Source organism: Cibotium barometz, chromosome 20 (assembly GCF_041138505.1).
Source record: "Cibotium barometz isolate CiBa-2024 chromosome 20, ASM4113850v1, whole genome shotgun sequence".
Lineage (NCBI taxonomy): Eukaryota > Viridiplantae > Streptophyta > Polypodiopsida > Cyatheales > Cibotiaceae > Cibotium > Cibotium barometz.
The window spans coordinates 24,131,666-24,156,319 of NC_141065.1; the positions used below are offsets into that span (position 1 = coordinate 24,131,666).

The following is a 24,654-nucleotide window of genomic DNA, read 5'->3' on the forward strand; positions in this document are numbered from 1 at the left end:
GCCTCTCCCTCGCTGGCTGGGCAGTAGTGGCCAACCAGGTCCTCCTCGCCACCATTTAGTACATCACCTCCTGGTAGACCAGACCCCGCCACTGGCTGCACACCATTACTTGGGAGGCCAGGCAGGGGGAGGCCAGAGCAGCACTCTTCTATGAGGACAACGGAGGTGGCCTGGCTCTTGTACTCTGCACCGCTGCATTTCAATGGCAACAATGGCCACAGCCCGTCCCCTCAAGACTTGCAGGGGGAGGCCAGAGCACTCTTCTATGAGGACAGCGGAGGTGGCCTGGCTCTTGTACTCTGCACTGCTGCATTTCACAATGGCCACAGCCCCTGTCCCCTCAAGACTGGCACATGCCAACACTGGGTGAGCGTGCTGCCGTGAGACTATTGCAGGTCAGTGCACTACCCCCACAGAGACCATTCAAGCTATCTGGGTTGATCACATCCACAACCTGTGGGGATGCCTGGAGCACTTGGCAGGGGACTCAAAGCACATGCAGAGACAAGGGGCTGCTTCCTTCCACGCCTGGAGCACCGGACCCTTCTTCACCCAAAAGCAGGGCACAACGGTCATAACAGGCCCCCTCCGAGAGACGTCAACCATGGAGGGAGTCCCCCCTTCATCTTTTCTATTTTCTTACTGTCATAGACAGTGTTGTATCACACTTCTTGGCAGATTTTTATTTTAATAGAAGGATCTATTCTTGAAAAAAAACAAAAACAAAAAAAAAAACCAAAAAATGAGAGAAGAGATAACCCTTATGTAGCATCTTTTTGAAATTAGACTGAGATTACCTTGCAAAGTATAGACTTTGCCCTGTGGAGATCTGGTTGATGAAGCTTTCCCATTGGTAATAGAAGGTGCTAAAACCACACCTGACGGATCAAACAGATGCAGGCATCCACTAGACACCAACAGCAAAAAGTCTGCGATATTATAGCAGCTTAGAAGACCTCCACCGTAATTACTACTTTGTCCTCGACTCCTCCATGATGGGGACATTTGTAAATTACAGACTTCCTCTGTAGTGAGCTCAGCGCCCTCAAACACGACTGTCAAGGCAACTCCTTGGAATTGACCTGAACATAACAAAATATAGAATAACCTTTACATTTTCATCAAAGTACACCTTTAGTGTGATAGGTAAACTGATGTGTTCTCACCTAAATTTGGTTGAAGAATAGAAGTCTGAGGGTGTTCCCTCTTGTCATATAAAACATGTACTGTATGTGCTTTGCATTTATCAGCAATCTCAAGGAGATCAAATAGCAAAGACTCCTCCTCCCCATAGTTTGCAAGGATCTTGGATATGTCATCTAATGAGAGGCATGGCAGATCCTTGGTCATCTCCTTGTCTACAAAGGATAGATAGCGCAATGACTTAGCACCAAGTCTATCTGCCAGTTCATTCTGTACACTTGGGTGAACAAAGTGTTTCATCTCTGCTAGCCCTGGTACACTCTTTGCAAGCCAAGGTGCATCATTATAGACAAGATCTTTGGCAGGGCTAAGGACACCATTTGCATCTGGAACCAATACTGCACTCAAAAAGCTTTCATTCACGACAAAGTTGTCAGCAAGTAAAAACTCATCAATGGCTTCCAACACTCGCACTGCGAAGTCAAGGAGTTCTTTGCTCAACGCTTTTCCTTTCATATCTACTGATACACGTTGCAGTACATTGACAAAGTCCATGATATCAAATGTCTCCCTGACTCCCAATGCTGAAAGAAAACCTCTATATCCAGACATGCTTGATGGAACTACATGCAAATAGGGTTGAAAATGAGAGGGTGAATCAAAAGCTGCCTCTTTAGGGAGAACAAAGCTGTCTCCCACCCACACCCAGCAAGTGCCCTCAAGCATTGACTGCAAGCTAAGGATATTTTCAGAATTAAGAGACTCTTCCAAAAGTCTGTAAAGTGATGGAATTATTTGGTCAAGGATTTTATTGAATCCTGTGTCTTTCTCTTTTGTCTCTAATCCTGTGTCTTTCTCTTTTGTCTCTAATCCTGAAGAGCATTCTGATTGGACTTGAGCATGCTTTTCAGAGAGTTCGATCAGTTGCATGGCTAAAATACTTAAATTCGGCTTCTCTAGCCACCCAAGTTTAGACATCATCATCCTTGAACTGAAGTCACCTTCAAGTATACGCATAGTTGCAGATACAAACCACATCTGGGCCTTCGGCCTTATGATCTTAGGAGGAACTAGCAATCTTTTCAGTCCCTTAGGCCATGGAAGTTCTAGAGCTGGAGCATCAATCAAAGCTGGACACCAACTGATACCTCTTAGTTCAAGCCAGAACTGCCTGTCATCACTGTTATCAAAAACATCATAAGCTGGTTCAGACTTCTTTGCAAATCTTGTATCTTCAAAACCAAGACTTTGCTCATCCATGGTTTCTTCTGTGCCCAAACTGACCGAAGTTTCTGAATAATGTGCAGGATCAGACATCATCATATCGTCAGCAGGTTGACCTTCAAGTTCTAGAGCTAAGCTATCAATGTGTGCAAGTAAACATTTCCCCATCTCAAAGGCTCTCTGTTCATCCACTAAATCCATGGTTGCAACACAAGTTGCACTGTCCACTAAATCTTTTAAACCCAATGACTTTTTTAGACCTAACTGGACCAGCACATCCAATATGGTAGCTTCTGAAAATTCTGCTGTAGGAAAAAATCTTTCATCTAGTAACAAATGCAATTCCTGTACACGAGGATCATATAGCCTGCAAACAGAGCCAAAACATTCCATAAGTCCGCTTCTGGCAGCTTGTCAATTGTCGTCCAGTCTCTCAGAGGAGGCTCACTCACAATTGGTCTCACAAACTCACCACTGGTGGAAATAATAGGAAAACCAGTGTTGAGATACCAAGCTGACCTAGTGCTGCAGACACGCATGCACACGCAAGCCACACATAAAAACAAAGAAAAAACAAACTTTGAGCACTATCCATAGAGAAAAATTTTCAGAAGCATCCTTCAAGTCAAACAAGAAAGCAAGCACAATCCTTAAGAGAAATTCAGGGTCACATCAAGAGCAAGCTGGATCTTTGCTCCTCCCCTTGAGCAGCAACCCCCCCCCTCCCCAACACACTTTTAAAAAAAAGTGAAAATCAAGCTTCTATTATGGAAAAAAACTACAAGGAGTTAACCCAAAGTGGGATTAACTCAAAAGCATTGGAAAAACAGCTCAAACTGGGCAAGACAAATATGAGTATTGCGCATTTGCCATATTGTCCAAAGTGCCCAAAATCTAACCCACGAAAAGAACATAGCGTTATCCTGTAATCCTGGATTTCCCACACCAAAAAGCCAAAAGTTCTTGGAGCATCTTCTACGAGGGAAACAAGCAGCCAGATCATCAGCTAGACGTGTCAAGAACTGTCTGGAATAAGTACAATGCCATAACAGATGTGGCACAGTCTCAATGTGACTATGACATCTACAACATCTGTTAGATGCAATACCACGTTTCATAAGAATATTAGAAACGGGCAACGTTCTAGTCAAACATCTCCATAGAAACAATCTTTGTTTGAGCGGAAGACCATTTTTCCATATACATTGCAGGTGTTTCTTCCACCAAGTTTGAGGTTTATTTAGAACCCATAAATGATTCGCATGCTCCTGTGTCCATGGCCGTGGAAGTAAATGGCAGTATATGGAGGCCGCGGTAATCATATGCAATCGTAATCTACTTCCATCAGGATGTTGGAAAGCCCAATCATGCATTCTATCATGTGGATCTAAAGGAGGCACTGGTTCGAGAGGATGCAACATATCTTTGAGCTTTCTCCATAGTGGCCTGATACCAAGCCCATATCTTCTAGAAGCATGCGGAAAAGAAAGTACCATGCCACTATCATCCACAACATCTTCTATTTGATTTATGGCAAACCTTGCAAGGGAATATGCTTTTCGAGGCTCTTGAAAAGCTAGAGACCGAGGATGTAGAGAAGACCAATGGATACTTTCCAAGCGCATGGAATTGCCTTGAGGAGCTTCCCTACCATACCATGAAATAGCAGACATTATAAGCTTCCAGTCCTTCAACATGCGGTTGATATATGAGCAACCCGCAATCCAACCTTCAAATTTCCCAACTATCACATCCCAATGAGTGGGAATCCAATTACCATATGCAGAAGTAGACATGGTGGTCATCAAGACTGACATCATTATTGTCCAAGACTGTTTTTGTTCCATAAATGTTGGAATCACGGTTTGCCTTTCTAGCCAGCACATGGAAATGTAGAGTCATGACATTAAGACCTCCATGTGATTTAGGACTGATATTTGAGGAGCCTCAAGCCTTTCTTAATGGGCTTTGTTTCCAAAATAACTCCATGGCTTCCATAGTGTAAAAGCGTAAATCCACATTTTGCCAGTTAATCAATGGAAGATAAAACTGAACATATGCCATAATGATCGATTGGACTATGCGCAATCGTACATGCAATGGCCATGTAGACAATTTCCAGTATTTCAAGTTTGATTTGAGTCTTTGGAGCACCCAATCACATGCCTGTTTGGCTGTGAACCCCCAACCCAAGGGGTATCCCAAGTGTCTGACAATGCCTTCTCCAGACCATAAATTATAGTGCCAATCCATACATTTCATTGGGAGCAATTTGGATTTTGAGAAATTTATACGTAACCAACAGCATTGCCATACATATCTAGCACTTGCATAATACATGTAAGATCAAAAGGTATCATCTGCATATGCCCGCGCCAGAAAGCCTTTATTTCTTGGAATGCAAATGCCTGTGAGCTACCCCATAGCAACCATTTTGTCAAGAGTGCGCAGCAACGACTGGGTGGCAATAGCAAACAAAAGGGCACTCTAAGGACAACCCTAGCAAACAGACTTCCCCAGAGGCCAAGCATCAAACAATTCACCTTGTAGGAGACATTGGACAGTACCACCCTGATACAACCAGAAAATGACATTCTGCATTTTAACTCCAAAACCTAGGGCCACCATGACTTGTTTAATGAACTCCCAATAAATCGTGTCAAATGCCTTAGCAATATCCACCTGCATGATCAAAACACCCTGTCTTGTGCAATTAGCATACTCCATAGCGACATAGGCATTGGCTATATTATCATATATTTGTCGACATTGAACAAACCATACTGTTGTGGATGCAATTTTGCATTCAGCAAATCAGCTACCCTCCTCACAATCATTTTCGCAACCAATTTATGGACCACATGCATTAATGTTTTAGGTCACCATTCTTCAAGTGAGTCACAAAGTTGTTTTTTAGAAGTTTGAGTAATCCTTCCTTCCGACAGTCTGGGAAAGAGCCATGCTCCCAAGAAGTATTGACCATGTAAAGAATGGGACTTTTCAAATTTTCCCAAAAAGCTTGGAACAGTTCAAGTATCAACCCCCCCCCCCCCCCCCCCCCCCCCCCCAAACACACACACACACACACAAAACAAAAAACATGTTCCCTAGCTAGAGCATGACTAGGGGATATTTGATGAGGTCAAACTACTCATGGTTCCACATGGCAGTCAAGACCCCTCTGGTCATTTTTTTGACTCAAACTCCCCCCCCCCAAGAGAAAAAAAAAAAAAGACATTTCTTGTTGGCCCAGCTGTTACCCCCATTTTCTTCCTCTCTACATGTCCCGTTCCCCCTTGTCATAATCTTTTTCTTCTGCTCACTGGATCAGCACTATATGTCACAAAACACTTGTCAACGATTTCTGGTACTCTACCGCCCTCAACAATCTTTTTTCAAAAGTGCTCCAGCTACTCTACCTTGGTGGCCTCATTGGAGACCACCACATAGGTTTGCAAATTCGTTACGAGAAAACCCACACGGGGACAGATTGAGGACCTCCTACAAGCTGCTTTTGTTGGCGATCACAGATGCATCACTGTAGCCACCAAGAGTGTCGAGCATGCAAGTGGACAGAAACTCCCAAGTGGATGCAAGTGGGTAGGAACTCCCAAGTGGATGCAAGTGGGTAGGAACACCCACGGGACTTCAAGTAGGCCTAAACGGAATCAATTATACAAGCTGTTATCCGACGGCTACTTCAACGGTGCGATTCAATAGGACTTTCCACAGCAAGGAGAGGGATTTTGTGTTCCTGATCTTGGCTTATCTTGCAATCAGCTGTACTAGGCCTTATGTCTCCATTGACTTCTAACGGAGTCTATGTCGGACTATTTCACTGTGAGGCGTGACCCACTGCTGAGTGTGCACAGTGCAACGACTAGCCTGTAATGGTGTTGAGAGGTTAATAGAATGAGTCTTGAGCATTGTGCTCTCCTCTTTGTGTCTTGTCATCTTGTCTATATTATTCAATATGTGAGAAAGCTTCCATGTTAATCTGCGTGATCTCCTGGTCGTAACTCCCATACATATTGTCCAAAGAGAACCATCCACTCCTTAGTGTGCCAGGCAGCCCAACCTACTACAAGAACACTAAAATTTGGCGTGGCCGGTGGGACTCTCGATAACTTTGGGAATCTTTGTTATCTTGTCTTTGTGTACCCCTGTATGCCCAATACACGTTCCCGTGGTACCCTGACCAATCCTATCAGGAGTCCCCTCTCAGTGCGCTACTAAAACTGTAAGAGGTTAATTTTGGACCTCCTAGAAGTGCCCCTCCACCCCTTTCCATGGCTACTAATCTTGGTGATCCCACATTTGATCACAATGCAGAAGGTTGAGCCAACCCTCCGGGTCCAGAGCACCTCTCGACGGTGTTGGGGCTGGTCAATGTGTCGCTGTCCGATCAAGACTCTTTAGTGGCTCTAGACCACTCAGCCGGCATCACCTAGCCAAGCTATACATATGTGCCCAATGCCACAAGTGGGCAAAACATGCCCAGCAGCACCAGGAGGGACCTTCTGCAAGTTGGTCTAGACCATAGTAGTTAGGAAACGCGTTTCCTACAGGGAAGGAAACTTGGAAACGTTTCCTTGTAGGAAACACGTTTTTTTCAAGCAATTTTTTGACCTTTTTTTTTTGTCCCAAATCTAACATCGAAATCTGTGCGACTCTTTTGTTATTTGTGATTCAAAGACTGTAGGCTTCAAATTGATGTTCCCATGTATTCTATGCATTTAGTGTTATTTTTACATATTTTATACAGTATATATTTGAAATTTTGTACATGCAAAAACCTGTAGGTAGGAAACTTTGGGCTGATTTTACGAAACCCATTTGAAACGCGTTTGAAACTTTTAGGAAACCCGTTTCAAACAACCCCCTAACTACTATGGTCCAGACGAGCTAGAGTGCTGTCCGGAAAGCTTCTTGGCAAGTATCACAAGAGCCTACTGCTACCAGTAACGAATTAAAGAAATGCCACTGATGCTGGACACACCAGTGACCTCGACCGCTCCCAAGTTTCCAGCCTTCTCTGTGTGGGAACTGTTGAGAGGAACCAACATCGGAGTGACTCTGTATGAGTTGCTGCAACTGAGCCCCGATGTCTAGGAACAGCTCACTAGACTGTTGGAACAATTGGATCATGGGTCACACAATCATAGTGGTGGGCCGTCACTCTTTACTAACACCAAAACTGCACGATGCATGAGCATCAGCTGTACCAAACCCTATCTCACTGATTACCAGAGCCCCCGCCGAACTGTGCAGATCAACGGTACAACCCTCTCAAGGGCTATTATTGATGATGGCTCCAGAGTTAACCTCATGCCAGAATTCACCCTCTAGACAGTGGGTCTCCACGTCACCACGCCAGCCAATTTCTGCATGAGGATGGCAGACCAACGGAAGCCGACCCCCATGGGCCTAGTGGAAGGACTGGCAATGGTGATCCAAGGAAAATCAGTATGACAACTTCCCTATCTGTCAGCAACCTGCTCATAATCCCACTGTCCTTCCCAAAGCAGCTGAAACAGGGGAACCACTTTCCCTTCCCTCCTGTCAAGATCCCGTACGAAAGTACAACCTTGGCACCGAGGCGGATCTCGTCCAATCTTGTTGGCTTCTTGGCTCAGAGACCACCCAACCCTGCTAGACCAAGTACCAGCTGATATTGGTGTCCATACCATACCCTCTTCAAGAGGGTACTCGGACGGTTCCGTGGACGGGGCCCTACAAACTCAACCCAAAGTATGCACAGGCAGTCAAACTGGATGGGAGGATAGAAGCCACTCACATTATCTCCCCAATGGAACACTCAGAGGGGCTCTCCCCTATGGTCATCTATCCGAAGAAGAAGACCAGCCAATAGCATTTAAACAAATTGACACGTAGCATTGAAGCATATATATACGTGGGTATCCAAGTCATCATAATCATCTGTTTTCCTCAGTATTGGAGTTCAAAGAGTGTTTCTCTATAAGCAAAGTGCTCGCCAGGAGTGTACATTAGGTCACAGGGCTGTATTTGACGTTTTCACTCAGCCATATCCATTGTACTAGAGATTCAATTGTATTACTTCTTGTACAAAAAATAGACAATAGTTTAGGACTCTTGTGTGTGATGTGTGTGATTCTATTGTGCTCTTCTTTTATCTGAAAACCCTAGCACATAAGTACAAGTGTTTTATAGTTTGTATCATAGTCTAGTGAACCTGCAAAAAGTTCTTAGTTTGCCACCCATGTGCGTTGATTGCTTGGTTAGGATAGAGTCTTTAGGCTCCAGGTGGAAAGGTAGCTCAATGGCGATGGAGCATGTCTTGGAGCTAGAGTTGATGAGGGGATCGTGGCTGACGTCCACGGGGCCGAGGGCGTCAAGCACGCTGGAATGAGGAGTCTGTAACCATTTGGCCACCCAATTGCTCCACCCGTGTTTTCTCATTATGTATGTACATTGGACTGACATCTATGGCAGTTGCATATGCCGGGGATTGATACCACTCATGTGATTATGTGGAGTTGGCTTTCCGTTGGGACTTGTGCCTGTGTGTACATGCCAGGAAATGCCTGGAGGATTGGTGTTCCATTGGGTCTACTTGCCTGTAGCATGTCTATTTTGGTATAGTTTCATGAACGAAGATTGTCCATGCCAATGCTGCATTGCATAACATCTTTATGTGCTTGCTTGCAATTAAAATTGCGAGCTGTTTTCATGCTTGCCTAACCAATGTGTAGTTCCAGGTAAGAGGACGCCCGCCCGTGAACTGTGCGTGTAACTATTTGCTGACATGGTTATGTGGCATGTGACAGGTAGTAAGTATTGGTCATAAACCTAGCTTTAGGAATTAGCACTAATTTATAAGTGAGTGTGTATACGCTTCATTAAGTTTTGGGCAACAAAAACTCATAAGTTATGACCAGCCCTGTGTTTGCACACACTGATGTCCGAAGGTGGACAAAACCCAATGCCCACCACCCAGACCTTATTCCCTTTGTAAAAAGGGAGCAACCAGCCATGTGTCTGTTCTAGCTTGCACCACACGGCACTTGTCCTCTATACTTGACACCTAGAGTGGACAACTCACCATCTCTCTTCCCTCTCTCTCTAGAAGTAGGCACCCCCTTCATGAGGCCTCTTTGGCTGTATTTTCTACACTTTCTCCTTCCCAACTCCATATCCAAGCTTGCTAGTGTGTTTTCCAAGCCTCCAAGAGTTTTTCCAAGTGGTGTTCACTCTCCCACACACTCCCCGTGACTGAAATTCAGCAAAACAGCTGTAATTTTTCATCTTTGCTGAAAAACCCTAATTTCAGCCCTTCTTTCTCAAGTTGAACCATAAGGGAAGCTTTCCCAGGGTTCTCTTCATCCTCTTGAAGACTTTTGTCATGAAGGATCGCAATAAATCAAAGATTTCAACACTCCAAATGCTTCCATTGCGAAGACTTCCGCTGTCATCAACTCTACTTGCAATTGGTAAGCTTTGATGCTTAAATATGGAAGCAAGTAGCAGGAAGAGCAACCGGACTGCATGATTATATACCCTCTGTAGTGTTCCCTTGTCCTATGTGCTCTCTTGCAAATTGTTGCTACCATGTGTTGGTGGAACAATAGAGAGCAGATGGTAGGGAACATGGGCACTTGAGAGGGTAGTGTGAGCTGCAAGTCTACACTAACAACACATTGTTTGCAATATTGTATTCATATGCATTGGTATGGAAATCTCGTTAGAAATGCCCATGACACTATGTACTTGATTCTCCCAAGATCAATATACTTTATTTGAGAGAGAGGCCGGCCGTTCCGGTTCATTGTGCGTCTCTTGTCAATTCAGCAAATTACTTCTTGTATTGAGTATGTTGTCCATTAAATCTTGGTGTATTTAAGTGTATTGGGTATGTTGTCCATTAAATCTTGGTGTATTTAAGTGTATTGATTAGCATTGTGTTCAACCAAGTTACAGAGGCCTAGTCTAAGGTAACTCCTCTCGGGCGAGGTACGTCCAGAGCAGCCCAAGGTGGGTCCACAGGATCCACTGTATGGGTGTCCTCCTCTTGGGTCCAAAAGAAGCTAGTGATGGTTGGCTAGTGAGGGAGGGGTTGGGTTGGCTAGGGCCGAAGCTCTTTCAAGAAAGTGTCCCAGTGTCTGCGGAGCTCGAGCAGGAAGAGCTCTAGGCAACGCTGGTCTGGGAAGTGATCCTGGAAAGTGGGCAAAATCCCTCATGGAACAGACAGTGGAACCTCCCGTGGATCTAGCAACATATGTAATGCTCCTCTATCTCAACATCTGTGACATAATCACCAGATCCTCTACTCCCTAGGTCTCCGTATGAGCTCCCTGGCTCTGAGGACGCGCTCAGCTTTTCTTGTCTCCACTTTGAGGCGGAAACCCGTATCTAGTCAATCACAATCCGCATGGCATGGGACATGTGAACACTAAGGTAGCCCGGCTTCTGGATGAATCCATCCTCAGCGAGTGTGAGGAAGTATTCACTGTAGAAGTGCATCTTCAGTGGGAGCTCCAAAGGTCTATTGGTGTCCTTATGAGAGAGCTAGAGAAAAGGGGAGTCCAAACTATATGAAGGGGTGGGAGGTGGTCCATGCAGAGCCCATATCCTAAGAACCAAGTGGAAACTCGAGCATACCATACTCCAAGGTGGCCCTCGAGTGCTAGATGTCTCAAGGACTCCAGGCCAAGTATCTATGGGGATCCATGTGAACTGATGCAATGAAGGTACGTCACTATTTGGGAGAGTGCATCCACTACCATCAGGGCTATAGCAAACTCTGCTTGGATATATCTATATGCGTATATATATACGATTGTATATCTATATATGTATATATATGTGTGTGTGTTTATACATACATACATACATACATACATACATACATACATACATACATATATATATATATATATATATATATATATATATATATATATATATTATACACATATATATACGTATATAGATATATATATACACACATATATATACGTATATATATACGCATATATATATATAAATCTATATATATGCATATGTCTCGAGGTGACCATCTGACTAGGGGAGGTACATCCCTGCAGTCAAATTTGCCTATAATAGTACTAAGCATTAGACTACTAGTTACAGTCCGTTTATGAGATTCCCCCGGTCGGGGTTGAGCACAATCTTGGCAAACACTTAAGCTATTAACATAATTAAACAATTTTAAATGGCGCAACACAATAGAGTAAGAAGCTGAATTTTATTTTTGCACACTGCACTAGGGCCGGAAAGGGCCGACCCCCCTTGTAATAGATTTTATTATCAAGGAAAACTGTTACAAGCCTCACGGGCATTCACATGCCAAACTGTTCAAGTGCATCCATGATCATGAAAACAGCATTGCAAACAAATTTGTCGTAGACGATGGAATCCATAGCTTCACTTGAGAGTAGCTTCGTTCCTTGATTCCTTGAAGCTTGTCAAACGCAGCTATGCTCCACTGGCATCCATACACATACACATGTGTGTGCCAGGACCGAGACATAGGAGACCATATTGACAAAGCATTCGAATCTCAAATTGAAAATTGCTTGCAAAATGCTCTTACCAAGTATTGGACGATCAATGTCGAGCTCCACCTCCGTGCGGACGAACTACAGCTTGAATGTGACCGTTTTCCACTTCCGGCTGAAATTAGGGTTTCTGATTTTTAGGGTTTTAAGCAGGTTATATGAGTCCAAAATTGGGCATTTTGGGCTCTTTAGATGCCTATGAGTAAGGGGCACAGCTTGGTATGGTTTCCTCCAAAATTAGGGTTTCTGAAATTAGGGTTTCTGCAGAATTAGGGTTTCTGAAAATTAGGGTTTCAGCAGAATTTGGGGGCGGTAGAATGGTTAGGAGACTCCATATTCATTTAGAAGAGAGAGATAGAGTGAAAAGGTGAGCAACTGGAGGCTTAACTGTGAAAGGAAGAATCTTCAAGCTTTCCATTGGAGCTGGGAGCAAGAGGGAATGAAAATCAGCACTCTCACCAAGCAAAAAGTTAGAGAGAATAACAAAAAATAGGCTCTCTTGAAGGGGGGCGCCTATTTCTAGAGAGAGAGTGTAGAGAGAGGTAATTTTCAAAATGAGTAATAGCATGGTGGCAGGTCCTCATACTGCCACCCAGTCCATAACCATCCCTTTTCCACACAAATTTAGTGGGAAGGGTGCCTGGACACTCGCCTAGCCGACCGGAAGGGAATTCTAGTCTATTCTTACTTATAGTTTGTCCGCCCGAGCTTTAATGAAGTGTGGACGCCCAATCTCACTTATAACTTGGGCGGACACACTTATTAAAGTGTGGACCTGCAAAACAAAGAATACATTGCTTTAACTCATAAAAAAGTAAAGTGGTGTACTTACCACCTGTCTACAGCCCACAAACGAGGTCAGAATACAGTTTCACTCGCACGGTTCACAAGAGGGCGTCCCCTACATGTGAACTACACAAACAAATCTTGCATGCAATCAAATAGTTCATGCAAAGACAGGATTTTTAACTTGCAAACATGTTATGCAAGGATGCATTGAACAGTCTCCCTATTCATTTAGCTTGTAGTCCGTGGTACCACACTCTGGATTTGGGCGCAGATACACAATCCCAACCCATATATCCAGCCTACTGGCTCTCGGTGTAGACATAAGTCCCCAACCATAAGATGCCAGTCCATCCTACAGAACTCGTCCATAGGCCTGAAGCGCAGAGAATGCCCAAATAGTGACATCCTAATTTTAGCAATACCAAGTCATTCTCTTTAATGTCCAATTGCCTTCTATGCTTGTCGGCAGCTTTCTTATGCTTTGCTTGAGAGCGTGCAATGGCTGTCCGAACTTGTGAAAAGGCAATATCAAGGTCCCTGACAAAGTCATCAGCAGCAAATATCTCATCTTTTGTGCGTAAGATAGGTGGTAATACCACTTTGCCATAAATGATCTCAAATGGGGCCTTGCCTGTAGAAGCATGTACCGTATTATTGTATGCAAATTCTACAAGCGGTAGATACTTTTCCCAAGAAGATTTCTGATCTGTCACATAGCATTTAAGCAAATCCAACACAGCTGAATTTGCAGCTTCACTTTGTCCATCCGTTTGAGGATGATAAGCTGAAGAAAAATTCAGCTTTGTGGCCATGTTATCAAAAAGAGCTCTCCAAAAGAGGCTTGTTGTTCGGGGATCCCTGTCTCCCACAATTGATTTGGGCATACCATGGTGTTTAAATACCTGTGACACAAAAATTTTGACCATATGTTCTGGTTTTATGGTCTTTTTGACAGGTAGAAAATGTGCTTGTTTACTAAACCTGTCCACAATTGTCCATATTGCATCATTGCCATTTGGGGTGCGGGGCAAATCCATAATAAAATCCATTGCAATGCTTTCCCATGGCTGGTCCGGAATAGGCAAAGGCTGAAGCAAACCAGGAGTCTTTTGCCTATCAAATTTTACCTTTTGGCAGGTGACACATGCACGTACATAGGCTTCTATATCTTTCCTCATACCTGGCCAAAAGAAATATCTCTCAATCATTTGAGTAGTAGGGAGTATCCCTCTATGCCCTGCATAAGGTGGTGCATGACATTCATCCAAAACTTTTTGTCTCATGTTTGAAACCACACATAAGCAGTTATCCTTCATGATATAACCATCTTTGACCACATAAGAAGCATGTGTATGACCAGTCATTAAATCAGCCCATAAATCTGAAAAATCAGCATCCAAATGGTACATTTCTCGCATAGTAGACAAGTCTTGATGAGAAGCAACCGAAATTGCAGCCACATATGGTTTTCTGGACAATGCATCTGCTACCACATTTTTCTTGCCAGGAGTATGCAAAATCTGAAAATGAAACATTGAGAGAAAATTGGCCATTCTCATTTGTTTCTCAGAGAGTTTAGTTTGCGTAAGAAAGTACCGCAAACTTTGGTGATCAGTTTTGACAACAAATTCAGCTCCCAATAAGTAATGTTTCCATACTGTGAGAGCATGAATGACGGCCAATAATTCCTTCTGATAAACATCAAGAGTAAGTTCAGCATTTTGCAATCTCCTGCTTTCAAATGCAATGGCATGTCCTTCTTGATTTAAGACGGCTCCAATGCAATTGCACAAGCATCACATTCTACCACAAATGGCTTTTGCAAGTCTGGAATGATTAAGACTGGCCCTGTGAAAAATAGGACGTTTCTTGGTGAGTTCATGCAATGGCGAAGCAATCATTGCAAAGTGAAAGATAAATCTCCTGTAATATGAACATAGACCAAGAAAGCTTCGGACTTCATGAATAGATTTAAGTTCTGGCCAATCTTTGATGGTTTGGATCTTTGCAGGATCCATTCGTACACCATCCTTTGATACTATGTGTCCCAAGTAGTGAATCTCTGAAAGGAAAAATTCACTCTTTTTGGCGTTGATCATAAGCTTATGCTGCCTTAGTTCTTCAAAGACCACTCTTAAGTGCTTTTTGTGATCCTCCTCATTCTTGGAGAATACAAGAATGTCATCAAAGAACACACCTGTAAAAGTTCTATGATTTCTGAAAATTCGGTCCATCATGCGATTGAAAGTAGCCGGGGCATTTGTAAGACCGAATGGCATAACCAAATACTCATAGAGACCAAAAGAAGTGCGAAATGCTGTCTTATGTACATCCTGTGGCATCACTCGCACTTGATGATAGCCGCTTTTAAGATCAATGCGACTAAAACAAGATGATCCATCCAGCTTGTCCAAGATATCATCAATCCTCGGTATGGGAAACCGATTCTTGATGGTAATCTTATTTAATGCCCTGTAATCCACACACATACGGAATGAACCGTCTTTCTTTTGTACAAGAAGAACGGGTGAACAAAATGGCGAAGAACTAGGCCGCACCAAGCCTTTCTCAAGTAGTTCACCCACTTGTTTCATAATCTCTTCTTGTTGGCAAGCACTAACACGATATGCTGGCCTATTTGGAGGTGAATTCCCTGGAACTAATTCAATGCGGTGATCTTCTGGCCGTGAAGGAGGCATTACATTAGGTAAAGAGTCAGCAAAACAATCCCCGAATTCGCTTAAAAATTTCAGCCTCTCTTTAGTAAGAGTGTCCACATGTACATTACTGTGTTCCACATTATCACGTACAAAAACCAAGTACGAAGAAACACTCTTTTTCATTGCTTTATTGATTTGTATATGAGATACAACGGGGATAGTATCACCCGACACACCTGCATCTAAATGATGCTCTCTACCTTTATACATAAAAGTGATTTTGTTGGTCTTGTAATTCTTGGTAGGCTCAAGGCGTGCATGCCAAGGTTTTCCCAGTAATACATCACATCCACTAAGAGGGGCAACGAGAAAGTTCTCGTGGTCGAGGTATCCTTGGATATGCATTCGCAGCTTTCCAATAAGGGGTGTAACCTTCACATCTTTTTCCAGAAAAGCTGAACATGCATGAATTTCGGGTCCCATGTCACCTACTTCAATCCCCAAGGCAGCAGCCATATCAGTGGAGATGAAGTTGTCAGTGGAGCAGTCATCAAACATGAATAAAGCTGGCTGGTCTTTTAGTTGTCCCCATGCTTTGCATACCATTCTATGCATGTTTGCATGTCCCGTGTTGCCCTGTACATCATATACCATATTGACATGCACTTTAGGCTCTTCTGGCTTCTTATTCTTGTTAGGGCATTGTGGAGAGATGTGATCTTTACTACCACATTTAAAACATTTGCCTTCACGAATGTATTGTACCCTTTGTTGAGGAGTCAAGCCATAAACACCCTTTTTCTGCCACGGTTTCTTTTCTTTTGCATTTTCAGCTCTTTGAGGGGGCTTTACATCCTTCAAATCTGAATTTTCAGCTTTGTGCATGGCTTTGAAATCTCTTCTAAAGGGCTGTCCACCCTTTTGCACATTAAAACCAGCTTTCTCCTTACCCTTGCCCAAGCTTTGGTCAATTCTAGATTGCACCCATTTGACATTAAGCTCTTCGGAAGCCAAGACCGAGTTTATGAGTTGACGAAGAGTTTGGTTTGGATAGATTTGTAGTCCTCTTTGGAAGATGGGTTGCAATCCTGACTCAAATTTCCTCTTCTTTTCTTCTTCAGTAACGGTCATGAAGGGTAACACTTCCATTAATACCTCCCAAAATTTGGAGACGTAAGAGGTAATGGATTGCCCTTCTTTTTGCTCCAACCTGTCCCACTTCCTGCATATATCCTGAGTAAAATTTGGAGGCAAAAATTGATCATAAAACTTTTGTTTGAATTCAGCCCATGTAGAAATGGTGTTGCCGGAAAGCTTCTCGGCCAACCACCAATGAGCAGCAGTGCCTTTCATGTACATGCCCACATGTCTGAGTTTTGATGATTCTGAAAATTCTCCCTCATGAAAAGCAATTTCAAATTGGGAGATAAAAGATAGAGCTTTGGTAGAATCATATTCTCCATGAAAATACTCAAACTTAACTGTTTTGTCACCTGCAGTAAACTCTTTAGTCTTCTTCTTCTTATGTTGATGCGTTTCCTCTTCATCTCTCTCGATTGGTTGCTTATTTGCTTCATTAGTAGGAACATATCGCTCAATTCCATCATGAGGAGGGGCTGATTTATGAGTCGGTTCCTTGAGAAGACTTTCATGAGCTTTAATAGATGACCTGTGGGGAGGAGAAACATGTGCGGTAGAGGCATGATGAGAGGTAGCAGACGCCTCTTCTCTTTCCTGTCGCACAATAGATTTAAGCTTTGATGTTTCAGCTGCATGTTGATTCATAAGAGGAGGCTTTTTAAACCTAAGCCCTCCTTCCTTTCGAGTAACTACATCACCTTGTCCCATGAGATAAGAGACAGCCATATCTCTTGGTTGAACCCCCAATTCCATGGCAACATTTTCCAATGCATCATTCACAAAAGGAGAATGCTTTGACACACGAGATACATGCCTTGACTGTGAGTCTTCATGCATATCCTTGAGTTGTTTTTGCATCATACATAATTGCCTTTTGAGGTCTGCAATTTCAGCCTGCATAGCATCATGTGCATCACTCTGTATAGCCTTCTCCTTACCTCGGGATGGCTGTCCCATATATACATGAGTTGCATTTCCTTCCCTTCTAACATAAGATGGCTGTCCGGCATGTGCAATACCATCATGTGACCCAAGAAAAACATTTTCAGCAGTGTATTGTTCATGCATTTGAGTATCATCATGCACATTGTCTCCTCTTGGCTTCACATATGTACTCTTCCTTGGATTTACATCCCGTGAAGTACCTGTTTGGCTCGCCATAATGCTTAAGAATGCTAACAGCTAGTGTAAGCTAGATTAGGACCGTCTTCCACACGGAAAGGAGGAAGATCCTAGGCTCTGATACCAATGAGATTCCCCCGGTCGGGGTTGAGCACAATCTTGGCAAACACTTAAGCTATTAACATAATTAAACAATTTTAAATGGCGCAACACAATAGAGTAAGAAGCTGAATTTTATTTTTGCACACTGCACTAGGGCCGGAAAGGGCCGACCCCCCTTGTAATAGATTTTATTATCAAGGAAAACTGTTACAAGCCTCACGGGCATTCACATGCCAAACTGTTCAAGTGCATCCATGATCATGAAAACAGCATTGCAAACAAATTTGTCGTAGACGATGGAATCCATAGCTTCACTTGAGAGTAGCTTCGTTCCTTGATTCCTTGAAGCTTGTCAAACGCAGCTATGCTCCACTGGCATCCATACACATACACATGTGTGTGCCAGGACCGAGACATAGGAGACCATATTGACAAAGCATTCGAATCTCAAATTGAAAATTGCTTGCAAAATGCTCTTACCAAGTATTGGACGATCAATGTCGAGCTCCACCTCCGTGCGGACGAACTACAGCTTGAATGTGACCGTTTTCCACTTCCGGCTGAAATTAGGGTTTCTGATTTTTAGGGTTTTAAGCAGGTTATATGAGTCCAAAATTGGGCATTTTGGGCTCTTTAGATGCCTATGAGTAAGGGGCACAGCTTGGTATGGTTTCCTCCAAAATTAGGGTTTCTGAAATTAGGGTTTCTGCAGAATTAGGGTTTCTGAAAATTAGGGTTTCAGCAGAATTTGGGGGCGGTAGAATGGTTAGGAGACTCCATATTCATTTAGAAGAGAGAGATAGAGTGAAAAGGTGAGCAACTGGAGGCTTAACTGTGAAAGGAAGAATCTTCAAGCTTTCCATTGGAGCTGGGAGCAAGAGGGAATGAAAATCAGCACTCTCACCAAGTAAAAAGTTAGAGAGAATAACAAAAAATAGGCTCTCTTGAAGGGGGGCGCCTATTTCTAGAGAGAGAGTGTAGAGAGAGGTAATTTTCAAAATGAGTAATAGCATGGTGGCAGGTCCTCATACTGCCACCCAGTCCATAACCATCCCTTTTCCACACAAATTTAGTGGGAAGGGTGCCTGGACACTCGCCTAGCCGACCGGAAGGGAATTCTAGTCTATTCTTACTTATAGTTTGTCCGCCCGAGCTTTAATGAAGTGTGGACGCCCAATCTCACTTATAACTTGGGCGGACACACTTATTAAAGTGTGGACCTGCAAAACAAAGAATACATTGCTTTAACTCATAAAAAAGCAAAGTGGTGTACTTACCACCTGTCTACAGCCCACAAACGAGGTCAGAATACAGTTTCACTCGCACGGTTCACAAGAGGGCGTCCCCTACATGTGAACTACACAAACAAATCTTGCATGCAATCAAATAGTTCATGCAAAGACAGGATTTTTAACTTGCAAACATGTTATGCAAGGATGCATTGAACAGTCTCCCTATTCATTTAGCTTGTAGTCCGTGGTACCACACTCTGGATTTGGGCGCAGATACACAATCCCAACCCATATATCCAGCCTACTGGCTCTCGGTGTAGACATAAGTCCCCAACCATAAGATGCCAGTCCATCCTACAGAACTCGTCCATAGGCCTGAAGCGCAGAGAATGCCCAAATAGTGACAGTTTATGCTAATGTACAAATATGATTAGCCTCTACATGCTGGGCAAAACCCTACGGGACCATACACCTCATCGTCGGGCCGCTGGTGGCGAGAGGACTTAAGCCGGCGGCCTGTCGCCCTCTCAAGCTCCGTCGCTCGATCCTCCCGCCCCTCAGAGGGATGTCTACGCACTAGGGTGGGCTAATTCACCGCACTAGCCTTGGCTCTCAGAACTAGGCAGCATCACAATCATCCGCCTCAATCGGCGAACCTCATTCTCCCAATGGTATGAGGGATACCATGCGCCAACTCCGGGCCTTACTAACATCTCCGCCGTCCGGCTATACAAGCACAAGAATGGCGCAGCGGAAAGTGTACATTAATTAGTCTAAGGTTGAATGGGTAAAGTGTAAAACTTTACGTTTGAATTTTAAAGTGTAAAACTTTACGTTTGAATTTTTAAGGTGTAAAGTGTACGGTTGTTTTTTAGAGCTAAAAAAATAAATTAAATAAGAGAATAATTTTTAACTGATTTTCTAACTCAAGCCTGCTTAAAAGAGCTCCGTTAACTTGATGTAAGGGTTAGATGCATGTGGAGTGGTTGGATGCATGAAAAATGAGAGGTCTCATAAAGATTAAGATTGAGTTGCACGGATTGTAAAAGGGGACTATATGCATGAGTCGTGTGGAAGAGCATTAATAGTTCTCAGCCATCATTTTCAAGTATAAAAAGGCTCCTCCCTTGCAAATAACGGCCATAAGCAGGGAACGGGGACGGGGGAGGGAACGGCATTCAAAAAATACTTTTTTTTTAAATTTTTCTACTCTACACTTATTCTACTTTGGAAGTACATCAAAATGAGCACAAATTTACACTAAAATGGTAAGTTTTTGAGTCATATTAATAATTAAGTAGCTACAAAATGAGTCATGACTCAAGAGTCAGGAGTCAGGACTAAGCCTTAAGGAGGCAGAATACATGGACGGACTCAAATGAGTCAATGACAAAAAAGTGCTGAAGACTAGACGCTAGAGGCTAGAGCTAAGTAGTAAGGCCCATGAATCATGATCCATGAATGTTCATACACGTGAAGTGCTCGCCTCATGGTCATGGGTAGCTTGTGCCAAAGAAGCATCAAGCTCATCCTCAGTCTCATCCTCACTGGCATGCTGCTCCTACACCTCATCCTCTTGTTGCTCTTCTTGTTGGCTCATCTCCCACTCGGTGAAGGAATCTGCCTTCTTGGTCACGCTCTTGCAAAGCATTCGCAAGTTCGCGCTGACGAAGACAAGGTCATTGGCACGCTCTACCCCGAGTCGGTTCCTCTTCCTAGAGGCAATGTGGCTGTAGGTACTCCAAAGTTGCTCCAAGCAAGAGGAGCTGACAGCCTGGCTAAGTATGCGGATGGCAAGCTGCAGCAGCTCCGGTCCATCTGAACCAAAGTCCTCCCACCATAGAGCAGCACCAACTTTGGAGGAGCGGTCAACCTGTGCATCATGACAGCCATAGGAGCCATGAAATGACCTGTACATCGAAAGCTGGTCCCTGATCTTGCGCCTAACCGATGCATCAGGCACAAGATGATCCAAGATGATCCTCCAATGGAGAGTAGTAGGAATTCCACCTTCCTAGACACAAGGCATGGATCTCCTCATATCTGTCTTCGTCAGGCACGAAGTCTTTCAACTTCTCTATCATGCGATCCATGGCCTCGTAGACCTTGCCTATGCATGGTTGCATAGCGTCTACAATCCTCAATAGGTGGATTATGGGCCTCACCAAGAGGCGTCATCCGCCCGTAGCCTACACTCTTGGCCACTGTTTGTATGGGACTCTTGCATGGCGACAAACTCGTTGCTAAGGAAAAGCCCCCTCAAAGCACCGCTACAATCCTTCAACCGGCCCAACATGAGAAAGTTGTAGGCAAACCGGGTGTCGGAATATTTGAGGAGAGAGAGAAAGGACCTCTTGTTGAACTCATGCCGAAGTCGTTGGTGGTTGAGGACAAAGGAGACCGTGGTGTTGGCCTCCTCAATGAGTGGGCTAATCCATGGCAATGCCCCTATGTCCTTAAGGAGGTTGTTTAGGCAATGAGCCATACAAAAGGACACCGTGACATGTCCATACATACCTTGGAGAATAGCTCCCGGCGCCCTATTGGAAGGCTCCCCATCCGCAACAAAGCCCACTACATGCTTGGGGCCAACGATCTCCATGGTGGTAGCCCACTCCGCCGCAAGCACATCCGTGCTCTTCCCAGTGCCGGATGCATCATGAGATGAGATGAAGTACATCTCTCCGCGGGAATATGCAACCATGCCGTGAATACTCCTCTTGCGGGTGTCACTCCATCCATCCACAATGAGGGAGACTCCGTTCCTCTCCCATTGCCGCTTTGTGTTGTTGGCCGCTTACTCTACAATGCGCTTCTCCTTCTCGAGCAATGTAGTGCGCAAGCTCTCGGATGAGGGGGGCGTATAGGTTGAGCCATACTCCCCAATCTTCTTAACCATGACCTTGAAGTATTCCGACCTATTCAAGAAAGTAATTTACTAATGAGAAGGGGACTAGGATGATGAAAACATGAATGATGAATTGGCAATGATCGATTGCACTTACCTAGCCGCTTGAAAGGCAATGTGGTCATGGAAGAAGAAGCGGGCCACCGCCATATTCACCTCCTCCTTCAACTTGGGGTTCCAATTCTCCCCAAGTGTAGATTGTCGCCGTGGGCCATGTAATGATTGAGAGGCCGTGGAGATGGAGGGTGCCGGTGTCGTGGATGGAGTAACATTCCGACTTGATGGTGAAGGTGATGGTGTGCATGATCCCGATCCACCACATGACTCCATTGTAGAGGCTTGAGTTCCTCTCCCCATCGTCGCGGGATCCACGGCCACTCGTGGTGTCCTTCTTGTCGCTTCGACCGCTTCGTAGAGGCTAAGCTTGTCAAGAAGTTCCCGTCTCTTCTCGGGCGTGACATTCGTGCAAAACCTCACCTCATGCCCACTCTCATGCAAGAGGTGGGCTCGCACTTCGTTGGCGCCACCTGTTCGCCAGTACGGGCAAAGCTTGCATACCCATGGCCGAGAACAGCCTCCATGAACGGATGTGGTGTAGTTAACCTCCTCCCATCATGTCCATCCCGTTGTCCTTCTACGAGAAGCCCCAGCACGTGAGGAGGATGCCATGGTTGAAGATGGCTTGACTCTTGAGCCTTGAGGAATGAGAGAGAGAGAGAAAGAGAGAGAGAGAGAGAGAGAGCCTAGAGGCTAGAGGCCTAGAGCCTAGACTCTAGAGGCTTGGAAGTTGGAAGACTCAAGAGGCTTGAAAGTTGAGGGAGAGGTGAACCGTGAGAGAGAGAGAGAGAGAGAGAGAGAGGCCTAGAGCCTAGAGTCTTGGAAGTTGGAAGACTCGAGAGGCTTAAGGGAGAGGTGAACTGTGAGAGAGAGAGAGAGAGAGAGAGAGAGCTTGAGCCTTGAAAGCTTGAGCCTTGAGAGTTGTGTGTGCTTGTAGCCTTGTAGAGGCTTGTTCTTATATAGATAGGCAAGAGAGAGAGAGAGGAAAGCCTCAAGGGCAAGAGAGAGAGAGAGGGCCAAGCCTCAAAGGCTCAAGGCTCAAGGGCCAAGGCCCAAGGCCAAGCCAACAGCCATAAACGGCTAGAAACGGGAAGCGCAACGGCCAAAAATGGCGAGCGCAACGGCAAAAAATGGCGAGCAACGGCTCTTTGCCATCCCCTCACAGAGCCGTCCCCTGTGAGAAACGTGCCGTGGGGGACGTCCGTCCGTCCGTCCCCGTCGCTGTTCCGTCCCGAATCGTCGTCCCCGCGTTCCAAGCAGCCGTCCCCTCCGTCCCCTGTGACTATGGTTGCGGATCATACGGGAGAGTATCATGACCTAGGGCCTCTCAACTTGCTGCCAATCCTCATCGGATAAATCTGGCCCTACTCCATACATCAAGGCTAGTGTGACAAGGGTGTCATAAGGCCAACCCTTGGTCCTGGGCTCCTAGAAATGTGCTAGGAAGTACTGCGGCTCAAGTAAGCTCAAGGCTACATTTCCCCGTGTCACTCTGGCATATGCTACGAGAAGCATGGTGAAGTGTGGGCATAGTAACAAAAAAACCTGTTTCTAGCTTTCCAAACCTCGAAACTTCGAAACGTTTAAAAAACCTCGAAACATCTCCAATACGGCAATTTCATTCGAATTTCAGATTTCGGTTTTTTTCCTCCCCGATTTTTTTGGGATTTTTTTATTTTTTATTTTCTTCCATATCACCTTCCTTCCCTCTTCTTCTCTTGCCTCCCTCCTTTCCTTTTCCATCTTCTACTACTTATTTCACATCTTACTCCTTCCTTCATTCTCTTCTTCTCTCCTCTTCTTCTTCATTTCTCTTGTATCACCCCAGTGAGATAGCTATGTTTATGTTTTCTTTCTGTTTTATTTTCCATTCCATGATGAGATATGCTATGGACATTATTGTATCACTTTGGTCTCATAGGCCCATTGGGTTTTTAGTAGACGCTTAATATATCTTTCTTTCTCCTCTTCTTCTCCTCTCTTCTTTCCCCTTTTTCTTCGTACACCATCCTTCAATGTCTTTAATCTTTTCCAATTTCTACCTTCTCTTCTTCAATTTCTGAAGAGTCCTTGATTGAACCACTTATGGCATCTACTCAAGCAAAATTGTCATAATGCCTGCTGAGTGCAAAAGTCTTGTAAGGCTTCTAAATGTCTCTGAAGCCCCTCGGCTGAATCCAAGGTGGTTCCAAACGTAGTGAACAATACGTTTAGTACGTTTGGAAAACGTGCTGAAAAGATTCCAAACGTAGTGAACGCTGCCCCCAATCTATATATATATATATATACAAAATTTATAGTTTACTTATAAAATTTTGAAATATGAAGTTTGAAGATTCATCAATGAACATTAAAGCACTTAACTAATACTATACAACCTTTAGTTTCAATTTTGCGGAAGAAAAAGAAAGAAAGAAAGAAAGAAAGCTGTATTAACGTCTACTAGAGGCTGAACTCAACCTATGAGACAAATCAATGTACAACTATCAATGTCCTCCGGATGTCCAGAAAAAAAGGACAAAATAAACATGAAATAAACTATGAAAGTACTGAGCTAGTGGGGGGGGTGTGATGGATGGAGCACTACTGCTAAAGGCTCAGTATGCAACCTATATGCGTACTGAGAGAGAGAGACTTGAGTGTGTGTGGGAGAGAGAGAGAGAGAGAGAGAGAGACTTGAGCACTGGATATAGAGACGCCTGCAGGAGAAGACTTGA

General features: G+C 44.2%; 1 protein-coding gene across 1 annotated transcript in view; it reads right to left on the reverse strand.

Annotated features, from left to right (window-relative positions):
* The window catches only part of LOC147627684 (Zinc finger, C3HC4 type (RING finger) family protein), a 105,348-nt gene that overhangs the window by 21,422 nt on the left and 59,272 nt on the right, over nucleotides 1-24,654 (reverse strand). Inside the window, exons 4-5 of the mRNA XM_086814617.1 lie at nucleotides 1,167-2,734; nucleotides 798-1,082 (exon numbers count right to left, since the gene is read on the reverse strand). Coding sequence (XP_086670743.1) covers nucleotides 798-1,082; nucleotides 1,167-2,734 — 1,853 coding nt within the window. The remainder of the gene's footprint in view (nucleotides 1-797; nucleotides 1,083-1,166; nucleotides 2,735-24,654) is intronic.